The following is a 13,622-nucleotide window of genomic DNA, read 5'->3' as shown; positions in this document are numbered from 1 at the left end:
TAGCAGACAACATCTCTATTCCTTATAATAATTTTTTCATAATGTGGGGCCACAGTCATAATACATTTCTTTAAAGTCAGTACCGCCATTAGACTGTTTTTTATTTGCAGTGTTACATTTACACGATCGTGATTTCGGCTTCAAAGTGCCATTATCGCGTTATACAGTGCCTAAGATGGCATACTGTCGTATTTAAAATACACTATTAGACACATTGTCTAGTGTATATTAAATGCCGCTCGACCGGCTATCTTTACCATCCATTACCATGGGAATTCCTCTTAAGATATCATTACCGCTGAAGAAAACAACTGGATTTTTTTTTACCATATCTTGTTCTACGTTCGAAGCGTACTGCGATTTATTTTCTCCAGTATACTAGTACAGGCATGAGGAATCAGGCTGATCACCTGAAGATTTTCACATTTATCCGTTCGATCATCCTGCGGTAATCACTGGCAATATTTTCCTGGGAACCTAATGGTGTCCCGATTCATTAACGAAATAACCTTCAAGTTCTTACCTTTTGCAGGGAACCTAATATTGATCCAGTGCTAAGTGATAGCGTTTGTAAAAGTTTGGTTTATGCACTATCAGTTTTGTTTCCAGATTCTGCTGTTGAAGTAGAACACAACGCAAGGTTTGCATTTTTCTCTGGGGTAGTCTCATAATTCACATACCGATATCACATTGTGAAACGAAAATATGAAACCATTGCGTGTATTGAATTGAATGAACAACAGACGAGACCGCATATTGCTAGAATGCAGAAGTGAGAGAGAGTTTATTGTTGATAATACGCAGCGTTACCATTGAATTCCGGCTACTACACCAACTTGTGAAACCGCCCACTGGACAGAGGTCCTCTCCACAATAACAATCTTACAGAACCATATATTATGCAGCTACGCAGTCAGCAGGCCGTAAGTATTAGAGTGTGGTGATAAGACATGAATCACTGATTGATGGAGGAGATAATATGGAGACAAGAAGAGCAGCTACTCACTACGTATCAATAACGACTGCACTTTTACAGTGCTCCATATCTGTATCAGTTAACTGTATCTGACCTGACGTCAGAGCGGAGAAATAACGAAACATTGGCACTACCGTGGACGTCAGCGGAAGGTTAACGTTTGCGGTGAGTGACAGGTTCTCCGACTACTGATGTGCGACGAAGATCAAAGGTCGCCGCTCTGGAACTTCTGCCTTCCCAATATATGTTGTCAATTCCACAACGTAAATATGTGCCACGAACGCACACACATCGGCTGTCATAACCTCACGGTGGTTTATTTCTGAAAATGATTCCCCTAGTGCAAGAATTAACAAACAGTATGACTGATGACAAGATTATACAGCGATCTTCCTAGTCACAGTACATAAACTGCGTTGAGGTCAAATCAGGGAAACAATACAAAACCTTGAAGGTCGCGTATGTTAACCACTGTGACATCAGTCTCGGTTTAAATTTAAAAAATTAACATGCACACATAAGAGAGATTTGTCTTTCTCATTCCAAACAGTCCAAGCTTGTTTTCAAGAGCTCCTGTTTGTGAACGAAGTGTGTCATACTTATACGACAACGATGCGCTCGCTTTGACAATGTTTGTACCTCTGATGCAATATCTGATGCCAAGACTTCTTCGTGAAACTTTTTTTTTTCCGGCATCGATCTGCTCAGTGCATTTGACATATCCACGTGACTGATATAATTATGTCAGGGTGCAACAAAGGAACATATCTGAACTATCTGTCATTCCTAACTAAGTGATAAACACAAGACAGAGACACCGGAGTTTGGCTAATGGTTCAAATGGCTCTGAGCACTATGGGACTCAACTGCTGAGGTCATTAGTCCCCTAGAACTTAGAACTAGTTAAACCTAACTAACCTAAGGGCATCACAAACATCCATGCCCGAGGCAGGATTCGAACCTGCGACCGTAGCGGTCTTGCGGTTCCAGACTGCAGCGCCTTTAACCGCACGGCCACTTCGCCCGGCTACACCGGAGTTTAAACGATATGTTTGTTCAGTTGTTTGATACATAGCAGCCCCATATTTGTAACCACGGCCACGTTTCCCTCTTATAGCCGTCCCTACGTGAATTTATCTATTTAGTAGCAATCTGTTGGTTGATGTTTGGGTACTCTTGTCCACTTTTCCGTATCAGATTAAGAAAATTATGAACTGTCTCAAAAATACAAGCTCATACAGTGTTGCTGATACCTCCTACAGAATGCTAGAGAGTTCTTTTCATAAAACATGTACTGTCCTTCCTGCAATATGTGATGCATCACTGAATCAGGACATTTTTCCAGAGAGATTAAAATATCCAATTGTTAAACCTCTACGTAAGAAAGGTGATAGACAGGATATCAGTAATTACCAACCTGATTTCGTGTATCTGAGAAATATTGTAGAGTAGTTCTCTTCTCGGCAATGATAATTACTAAATCACGATTTTGATTTCACAAGAGTTGCTCAACCAATAATAATGTTCACACATTCATTTATGAAATTTTACAAGCCACAAATAACAAAACAGCCTTAGTTAGTATTTCTGTATTCTGTACAAGTAAATTGACTGTGCATATCATAACATTTTTAGAAAAGCTATGATTTTATGGAATTTATCTTTTACTCAACAAGTGGTTCGAGTCATGCTCACTATAAATAAATCAGAGAGTTGTGCTACATACTTCAATAACCATAGAATAGGAATATTTTTTGCTATTAAGGGAGAATCTTCAATGGAGTACCACATCGTTCATTATTAAGTCCATTACTGGGTCTCACATTTGCTAATTTCTTTCAAGGAGAATTAATTCTTTTTCAGCTAATTTAAGTATTATATTGAAAACCAAGATGCACACAGTAACAGAGGAAATAGCAGATAATATGTTTAAAACAATTAATAACTGATTTTCAACAAATTTAATTTGAATAAACTACATCTCGGGATGAACAGCTGATCTTAAATCTGAAAAATTTCATTAAGTGCTTCTTAAACAGCCACGCTCAGCCACTTTTGCACTTTGTGTGTTGCAGATTTTGGAGGGAAACAAACCCATAAGCTAATTTACTTCACTTATTTTCGTTTAACCCTGTCGTATAGAATTATATTCTGGAGCCATTCATTTTTAAGAAAGAAATATTTCGTAGCATAAAGCATGAGATAAGAAAAAAATGTGGTACTCATCCACGATCGTGTTACAAAGAAATATTTGAAGGATCAGGTATTTTAACTAATCACAGTACGTATATTCTTCCAGGTCAGTCGTTGTAAATAAGCTATTACAGTTGAGAAGGTATAAAGACATGTGCAATTACTTGGATTATTTTACAATAAAAAAGACGTAAGCTCGGAAAGGGGTGAATAATGTGTCCACCAAAATCTTTGATTATTTACCCGGTAATGTTAATTGCATGACAAATGCCGAAGCTAGATTTGGAAACTATATAAACATGTTCCTTCTGGACATTTACTTTATTGGGTAGAAGAGTTTTTATTTAAAATTTTCTAACTTATTGAGTAAAAAAGTCATATGCACTTCTATTATCAAATATATATATATATATATATATATATATATATATATATATATATATATATAGCTATGTGAACCTATCCACAAATGGTCAGAATGAAGTTTTACGTAAATAAAAAGTAACTTCTTAATCCGAGAATTGACTCGTTCCAGGCCACTACGACATATTTTGGAAGTAAAGCATGAAATATTTAGCTAACTGAACAACTCCAACACGCTAAAGGCAGCTACAATGCAGCAGCTCTGCTTGCTCCATCGCGATACGCTTTCGATATAAAGCTCGAGGCACAACGCTGGCTTTCATACGCTCGAACACACTCGTTCTACAATTCGCGCTTGGTTTGCATCAGCTCTCTCGGAAAGTTGCTACTTCAAAGACTGACTCAGCTAATGTTTCCTTGTAAAAGCCTGCACTTTGTTTGTACACACGTCCAAGCACACACGTATCTGTAAGCTTTAACGAGCTACTGATAAGTGAAAAGCGATGAAGTGCCTCAAGCAGATTATACAGTTAATTGGCTTCTGAAATATTTCCGTGAAAAATCTCTAGCCTGTTTGCATCAAATACTTGAAAATACACTACCAGCCATTGAAACGGCAACACCGCTAAGGCGGAATGTGACGAACGGTTAATTGGCATAAAGTGTACTACATGTTAGGACACGCAAATGATTAGCATTTCAGCGCAACCGTTCATATTAGGTAGTAATAACATCATCTGTCGCCTGTATGCAGTGTGATCCAAAGGATGTGCACAAACTGATGGAGCTGAATGATATATCAGTCGAAATATAACGGTGGAGTAGAAATTTAGAGTTTTGGAAGTAATCGTTAGCCAGTGAAAGGCGTGAAGTGTTAGAAACCACTGCTTACTCGTCAATGCTGTACATTGAAGATGGTGTCCAAAATGGTGACCATTACACTGAATCGAGGCATAACTCACTCGTAGAAAATTCTGGCGCAGACTGCCAAGTACACCTGGCATCACGCATAGTTCATCAGACGCTGGCGAGAGATGTCTCTTCGTCGGGGACTCGTGTCACGTACACGAGGCTTTTGATGCGACCCAGCCCCTCTCCCGAAAGAAAATGAAGAGGTGTCAAATCAGGGGAGCGAGGTGGCCCTGCAATTGGATCTCACCTTCCGATCCAACGCCTGGGATTCGTGACATTGAGTACACTGAGTATAAGTTTGGAAACACCAAGTGATTATGGACAATTGAAAGGAAACACATAATAAAATTGCATTTTATTATTTACTAAATGTTTATTAAGCTCAAACAATGCACAGGTAAAAGCAACTATTAAATTCACTAGTAAATTCACCATTTACTTGCATACTCTTGGCATGCGATGGGTCAATTTTATCAATTGGGATTAGTCTCTATTCTTGTGTGTCCCGCTCATGATTCCTCTTTCTAGGATCCTCCTGTCCAACTCATCCTATAGAAGCTCGACTGGGGTGTTATTTTATGCTTTTCAATATTTTCAGAGCATCTAGAGGCTTCGCATAGGTGTGACACAAACGGCGTGTACGTTTCGGGTCATTGTCTGGTTGCAAGACAAGCCCTTTCCCGATCAGACGCAAACCAGAAATCTTGGCATGTCTCTGGAGAACGGCAAGACGAAATCACCGACTTCATTTCTCAAAAAGATCCCCATACCATCACAGACTCCACTCTATGCTTCACAGCTGAAATTAAGCTCTGGGGATTCGAGCGTTCATGTGGTAACAAGCGTACGAAGTGACGGTGTTTACTTCCAGATATTTCGAACTTGGATTAGTCAGTGAATAAGACTGTCTACTGTTGATATGTCGCAGCCCATTGAAGTCTTTTCTTCTTGCTAACAGGGGGCAACAAAGGTTTCCTTGCTGCGACATAAACCTGGTGGTTGTTTTGTGCCTGGCGCCATCTCAGTGTTGTCTCCCTCACTGATGTATCGCTTGTCGTGTTTAGTTCAGCAGTCAGTTCACGGACAAGTCAGAATCTATTACGGTTTACTGGTCACTACCAAATACTTTACAGAGGACGATCAATATACGAGCTTGTATATCGACGTTGCTTTATGGTCTAGACAACCCCGCTGATGAAATCTTCAATTTCTTTGTCGTTTGTAGGACACTATTGCTTTATTGGTGCAAAGAGATAATCTTCACCCGCGGATCAGAAGGAATCTGCATGGCACTGTGGGACCATTTTCAGTTACTTCCGCTGGGTGTACTACCCTCTCTCGCGGTGTATCCTGCAGTCATCCAAACGGAACTACAAATGAACAGAACTGTAGACAACGTACGTCTACACAGTGGTGCCGTGTACTAGCGTCATCTGGCGTGTTTAGTGGAGCTGCCTGGACAGCTAAAGTCAGTTTATGCTAGACTGAGCAATACCAGTACGATAGGTACGTATATGTACAATAAGTATCGGTTCTATGCTGTCAATATTTATCATTATTTGAGAATACTATTCCGTATTGTAACCAATAGTTCACAGAGGTCACTCCCACCTTACTTTTTTGTAATACGCAGCATGATGTTTCCAGACTTTTGGAGGGTAGTGTACGTCGCTTACTTGCACAGAGAAGTGCTCAGGTGCCGCGTCTAGTTACATCCAACCGTAGGTCCACAGAAAAAGGACATTACCTTTGCTCAGCTTAAGCTGCATGTTCACTGATTGTCCTTGTTTCTGACTCTCCAGACCTTTAACTGGCCTAGGATTACTACCAAGACCGTAAGTTCGTATTTTAAAGTTGTATTTAAGCGTCTATCACGTCCTTCAATCCCTGTGCAACATTTTGAATCGTGCTACAACCGATAGTGGGACGTATCGACAACATAATGTTTATATTCATTTCATCTTTGTGAAAGATATGTCGGGTGTTCATTGTGCTGTTCTCGTGGGCGCGTTCCTTCAGCATAGTACGAACACCAGAATGGAGTAGCCTGCCCGTTCCCCGGACATGGGATCGATTGAAACGAACTCGACGAAACGAAGTCGACAATGACTACGTGCTGTGTGCGACTTACGAAGGACCGCCATTGAAGAGTGGGACTATTTGGAGCAGGGCTGTGTTGATGATGTCAGTGATGGTGTGCCACGACGGATCCAAGCAACGAGACATTGCTCAGGAGGGCTCTGAAAAGTCCTCACGGGAAACAGACGTTCAGACTTTTTTTTTTTTTTTTTTTTTTTTTTTTTTGCAAACGAATACATCCACACGCCATATCCACTGACTGATAGTCATTTTTTTCTGTGCCAATAATTTCGAAATAAATGTCTGATGCAATACTGTTGTTGGCAGGTGTATACGTTAAATGTTAATTTGACAATTTGACACTACAGTAGTGAAGCCATAGTGACAGTAACCTTCCACTTGATACACTTACGACTTGTGAATTTATATCAGCCATACTGTCGTTGTGTCACAGCAGGACACATTTCAAGAATTCGTGGCAATTTTTGGCCTAGAGTAGTTTTTATCTATTCTACATTAGGACGTGGAATGAACGGTTGGGCAAGCGTGGGCATAACATGTAGTGACCTCGTTGCGCCACCATTGCCTCGGTTTCCTGGTCTCATCATTTTTCGTAGTTGTTGTCAGATGTATGGTGACAATTGCCATTATGTATTCGCCAACTGATGTTTTACATTCCAAAATGACGACGTAGTTCGTTGAAGCCGGTAATGTAACCCCTTTTTCTTTTAAAGAAAAGTTGTATGTACTGTGACTATATGGCTTCACTAGTGTAGTCTCAAATAAACATTTAAGTTATATTATAGTCACATTCCTTTACGACAATTATGTCGAAATATAGAAGTGTGTACGTTTCATACCCAGAGCAGGTAAAAATTTCTTTACTTTCTGTCCTTTGCGATGTTGAAACTTTCAATAGCCAGAATTGAATACTGGCTGGGTGGCTCACGGGAAACAGACTAGTATGTACCTTCCGTTCAAGAAACCTACCAGGAAAGAGGAAGACGCGGTGAAGCGTGCACGATTGTTACGCGGTAAGCAGGACTCGCACACGCGATCGTACCTGGAACTGCCGTCGCAGACTTGTGAGGCGCGCTGATTGCTAATCGCCGAGGACCACACCCCCCCAACACGTCACGGCTGTAGCCCGCCGGCAGCTCTGGCTCTGCGGGCCGGCCAGTCTGCTGCGATAACCCGTGGCGGCTGCGCTGGCGGTCGGCACTCCGCGACACCTTGCCTTCTCACTGTGCGTTCCGCCCCCACTGCTGTGCGCCGCTGGCGAGGAGCGGCGCCATGACGGCCGACGGCGCCAGGGGCGGCGGCGGCCACGCCGGATACCTCCCTGTCGTAAATATCGCCTCCGTCGGTTAGCGGCTTGCCTTAACACTCATGGTACACGCCACCAAAACTAACACTTGTAGTTGTCAAGCTATGTGCGAGTATAAGCTTTCGTGACTGGTGGCTGCTCGAGTTAAGCCCTTTAACACCTTCATCTATGCTCTGCTAGCCACCTTACGGTGTGTGGTGGAGGGTGCTTCTGCTGCCACTAACTTTAGCCCTCTTCCCTGTTCCAATCACGAATGGTAGGTGCGGTCTCACCGCCAGACACCACACTTGCTAGGTGGTAGCCTTTAAATCGGCCGCGGTCCGCTAGTATACGTCGGGCCCGCGTGTCGCCACTGTCAGTGATTGCAGACCGAGCGCCGCCACACGGCAGATCTAGTCTAGAGAGACTCCCTAGCACTCGCCCCAGTTGTACAGACGCTCCCATTTGCAGAGACGACAGTTTAGCATAGCCTTCAGCTGCGTCATTTGTTACGACCTAGCAAGTCGCCATATTCAGTAACTATAATTACTATCTTCCAGAATGTATCCTGAACAGATAATATTGTGAATCATGTACCGTTAAGAGCGACGTTCATCATTAATGGATTAAAGCTAAGTATCAAACTAATTACGTCCGCTTTCTGAATTCTCATTCCTTGTCACGTTCCAGACCTCACGCCAGTATAGTTCTTCCCTCCTCACGCCAGCCTGCGTGAGCTAAAACGCGTGCATTTCGGCCTCCACTCGTCACACGGTGTTGGCTCTTCTGCTAACACAGAAGTAGGAGTAACAATTCTCCATAAACATCAGTGAGAGTTCCGATTTCTTTGATTTTGTCGTCGAGGTCATTTCGCGAGGAGTCCTAAGGAAGAAGTGATGTATTGTCGGACTCTTCTTGAACACACACACTCTCGAAACCTCTCCTTAATGCAGCGTCTGCCGCTGGACTTTGTTGAGAATCTCCGTAAAACTCTTCCACCGAGTACATGATCCCGTGACTAAACGCGACTCTCTTTGTTGGTTGCACCTTCTCTATGTCTTCTGCAGTCTACTGAACCATACTCAAGAATCTGTAGAACAAGTCTTTCGTAAACCAATTCTTTCGTGGCTAAATTATGTTTCCATTTTTCCCAATGAATCAGCTTGGCAACTGCTTTTCCTGCTTAAGGTTTTTAACATGGCTGTCAATCAGCGACTGTTGTATAATACAAAATTTTGAAAAACACAGCACTCAGGCGCGAACACAATTAATTTGTGACCTAGGTTTCGGTCTCTCAAGGGAGACCTTCTTCGGACAAAATTAAAACTAAATGTTACAGCACAACGTACCAAAAAATACGAAAGCTGCGGTCATACCTGACAGCGTCAGATAGTCAGAATTAAAATAAAATGCAACAGAGGTGCAGCCACTGGGGGCTGCCATGTGTCTGCTACAGTCAACACAAAAGTTTGGCAGGCCGGAGTAGCCGAGCGGTTCTAAGCGCTGCAGTTTGGAACCGCGCGACCGCTACGGTCGCAGGTTCAAATCATGCCTCGGGCATTGATGTGTGTGATGTCCTTAGGTTAGTTAGGTTTGTTCTAGGGGACTGATGACCTCAGCACTTAAGTCCCATAGTGTTCACAGCCATTTGAACAAAAGTTTGTGTTTTGTGTTGACTGTAGCAGAGGACGCATGGCAGCCCCTAGTGGCTTGCACCTGTGTTGCATTTTATTTTAATTCTGACTATCTGACGCTGACAGGTATGACCGAAGCTTTCGTTTTTTTTTTTTTTTTTGGTACGTTATGCTGTAACATTTAGTTTTAATTCTGTCCGAAGAAGGTATTCCTTGTGACACCGAAACCTAGGTCACAAATTAATTGTGTTCGCGGCTGAGGGTTGTGTTTTTCAAAATTTTGCTTTTCGTACTGTTTGTTTTATGTTGTCCTTCCTCTTTAGGCCGCTCCCAATTGTTACTTCGAGGTATTTTACGATCACAATGTTCCAGTCCGAGGGTGTTGATGCATCGTTTGCGTAGTTCAGCGAATCTGATTCGGGTATACACAGGGGCAACAAAAGTCAGCGATATGCACATATAAGATTGCGATAGTATCACATACACGTGGAGTAGGAGGGTGATGTATTGGCGGAGCTGTCATTTCTGTTCAGATGAATCATGTGTGAAAGCGCCCGAAGTGATTATGGCCGCACGACCGGGAATTAACAGAGTTCTAACACGGAATGGTAGTTGGAACTAGGCGCATGGGACAGTCCATTTCGGAAATCGTTAGAGAGTTAAATATTCCGGGTCGACAGTGTCGAGAATACGCAGAGAACACTACACGTCAGGCATTACCTCTCAGCACGGCCAACACGCCGACGGCCAACGGCCGAGAGCAGCGGCGTTTGCACAGTGTTGTCAGTGCTAACACACAAACAACAGTGCGCGAAATAACCGCAGAAATCAATGTGGGAAGTATGACGAACGTGTCCGTTATGACTGTGCGGAGGAATTTGGCATTAATGATCTATAGCAGTAGACAACCGACGCCAGTGCATTTGCTAACTACGACATCGCCTGCAGCACCTTCCCTTGGCTCGCGACAATACTGGATGGACCCTAGACGACTGGAAAATCGTGGACTGGTCATATGAGTCCCGATTTCAGTTGGTAAGAGCTAATTGTAGGATTCGAGTGTGACGCTGACCCCGTGAAGCCATGGACGCAAGTTGTCAACAAGGCACTGTGCGAGCTCCTAGTGGCTCCAAAATAGTGTGGGCTGTGTTTACATGGAAGGGATTGGGTTCTCTGGTTATGTTCGGCTACTTGGAGATGATTAATTGACTTCATGTTCCCAATCAACGACGGAATATTTCAGTGTACCTTGTTTTATGATTACAATATGTAATATAATATATCTCTCCTGATTTGTGATACACAGGGGCCTGAAGACGACACCTATGTAGTGTCTGAACTGCTCGGGTAATTAACGTATTCTACAAAAAAAAAATACGGCTGTCGGTATTCCTTACTTCCACAAATTTACTGCCCCATCCTTCTTCAGTGCGAGGTTGTGCGCCGTCTCTAGTGATCACGTCGCGGACGGGACGATAAACTCTGATCTTTCTTCTTTTTTCTCTTTGGCATTCCTTTGTAAACAAAACACATTTTTTGTTTCAGATTACTGCTTTGTAATACTGTTAATAGCCAGTGATTTCATACTTCCACTTTTGTTTTCTACCTCGACAGTCGAGGGCTTGAAACAAGGTAATCAGATTGTGCTTTTACTGTTAGTAGATTTTACAGTGATCAGGTATCGCCCATGGGACATTATATCTGACGTGAATGAGGTATCGAAAACGTTAACATACGTCTAGTTAAATACCATGCACGCTGTCACAGTAATTAAGTGGACAGAGTCCTAATCGGAAGGACCGAAGTTCCAGACGCCTCCCGGACACACTAGTTTGGAATTCCGCGTTTTGCCTAAGCCGTACAAGCGAATGCCGGGATGTTCCTCTTGAGCAGAACGTAGTCAGTGGATATTTCCTTCTCCGGCCTTGTCCAAACGCATTAGTGCTGTCCCTAGCAACTTAACAAAGTTGCTACGCTATAACCTTGCTACATTATTACTTCCTTTAAGATGAACATGATAATCTATACTCAAGACATCCGTTTGTGCACGTAATTGCTTTTCTCTGCCTGCAGTAATCTTACCGTAAGTCAAAGAAAAGTAGAAGCATTTATTAAATATCATGGTTGATTTATTAGAGCACGTGATATGGGTAATAGCAGTTATATGAAAAAGATAGGAAATCGATTGTTTGTTATAGCTTAGTTACACTCGCATAAACTCACACACACACACACACACACACACACACACACACACACACTTTAAGATTTCGCATGTCAAAAGAGTGCGTGTGTGTGTGTGTGTGTGTGTGTGTGTGTGTGTGTGTGTGTGTGTGTGTGTGTGTGTGTGTTGAAATATTCGTGCTATGAAAAAGAACGAGAGTTCAATAGAAAAAAAGTGCTGTTTTTAATTATATTACCGTTGTGCCTTAGATCCTATGTTATTTCCAACTTTACAAGTTGCTCTTAATAAAAGAACGCTATAAAATCTAGCAAAAACCAGTAAAATTATAGAAAAAAAATATAATTATAACTGTACCCAACATTAAACTCACAAGAAACGGCGATAAATGTACATCCATAACAGATAATGCTTGTCATCTTTGTTCCTCCGACAATCAGAACTTCTCAGAATGTTTTACTCGTATTTATAAAAGTCACGCCACAATATCTATGGTCTTGCTATTGCGAGTCCGTATAGTAACAGTGGCGATCATTTCTTAGGATTGTGCTGTTGTTGGTAGTGAAGGTGCACGAAAGCTATTGTAGCCCGCCTTTCGCACGGTGACCTGTTTCATTGCGGCCTTACTCCCCGCTTGTCTGTCAGAGCGGATTTCAGCACCCAAGCTGTAGAGAAACTATGGCTCTTTCGTAACGGCTCTCACAAGAAAAGTACAGTGGATTACCTCGGAGTCTGTCAGCCCGCAGGATGTAACAAAACTCTGATAACAGATAAGATACGAAGGCAGCGTTCGTTTTAAATACCTCTTGTTTCTGTCAAGCCAGAACGTGTGACAGTGCGTGTTTTCCACAGTTCATAATGAAGAAAGCTCTACGTCCGAGACATATTGTCTGTGTTCGCTGACTACTCTGTGTGATGAAATTTCGTCCTGGTTAGATCTTAATTTTGTTTGTTAAATACCTGTTCACGAACTGCGAAAATTAAACAGTTCTTTACTCAATATTATCATCCTTGTAGGTGATCTCGCTTCATAAAAAGCAATACCAATACATTTTTCTGTTGGTTGATTATTTACAGTTTTTGTTCTTTTGGTGGCATTTCCATTAAAGTTCGCAGTTTTAAAATATCTTGCATATTTCGACATTACAGACTTTATATTTCATACTGTACTGTTTCAAAAAAATTATTGGCTATTTCCATCTTATATTGTCTACAGATTTTATGCAGAAGGTATATTACAGAGCCTTCTAACGCAACTTTATCCACCTGTCGTAATACCTTTTGGGTATGACCAGATTCCAGAACTCGTCTTCTAACCTAAAGAATTTAAATTTGGACAAAGTGAAGAGTAGCTGAATTAATTTGCATTTAGCTTTTTAGTGTTTTCGGCGATGTCTCCCAAGCTGCTGCTGCTTCTTTTGCAAGTTTATAAAAGTAGGTTCTGTCAAGAGGTTTGACATCGGATTTTAAACAAAAAGTCTTGCCCATGATGTAATTTTCCACCATATGGTTCATTCGCAAATTCTGATACACTTCCACTACTGGTTACAATATTCAGATGTACTAGTTATGACAACAGTTTCTAGAGCAGCCTTCAAAACACGTCCGCTTCCTGCCATCCATCGTCTGCCTCGAGACATCAAACGCGTCGTGAAACCTCCAGGTTCAGGCTGGAGTTGTTATTCTGGATTTTGTTTGCATGCTTTTGACACAGTTCATTACTCTTACAAAAACCAGAAAAATGTAAAACTTACAGATTGGGAATAATTCTTGCAATAGCTATTGTTAGTTAGTTATGAGATGTGTTTTGCAGTTTTGTGTTTTTCTACAAATAGGTTACTTCTGTTTTATGTTCCATGTCAGCATTTATAAATAAGAAAAGTAATTTAGGTATGAACATTTTTGTGAATCAATGACACTTTTTAATTCAAAACTGCGACACAATTTTCATATTTCAAATTTAAGCTATTTCTATTT

General features: G+C 41.7%; 1 protein-coding gene across 2 annotated transcripts in view; it reads left to right on the top strand.

Moving 5' to 3' along the window:
• LOC124787880 (neprilysin-4-like) overlaps window positions 1-13,622 on the top strand; it is a 726,210-nt gene that overhangs the window by 351,281 nt on the left and 361,307 nt on the right. Inside the window, exon 1 of one of the 2 annotated variants that reach the window (XM_047254857.1) lies at window positions 7,769-7,870. The exons of the other annotated variant lie outside the window; for it this stretch is intronic. Coding sequence (XP_047110813.1) covers window positions 7,817-7,870 — 54 coding nt within the window. The 5' untranslated portion in view covers window positions 7,769-7,816. Of the gene's footprint in view, window positions 1-7,768; window positions 7,871-13,622 lie in introns of those variants that run through there. 2 annotated transcript variants of the gene reach the window in all.

The sequence above is a fragment of the Schistocerca piceifrons genome, chromosome 3, assembly GCF_021461385.2.
Source record: "Schistocerca piceifrons isolate TAMUIC-IGC-003096 chromosome 3, iqSchPice1.1, whole genome shotgun sequence".
Classification (NCBI taxonomy): domain Eukaryota; kingdom Metazoa; phylum Arthropoda; class Insecta; order Orthoptera; family Acrididae; genus Schistocerca; species Schistocerca piceifrons.
The sequence above is the reverse complement of the archived record's forward strand: the minus strand, read 5'-3'. Positions and strand labels throughout refer to the sequence as shown.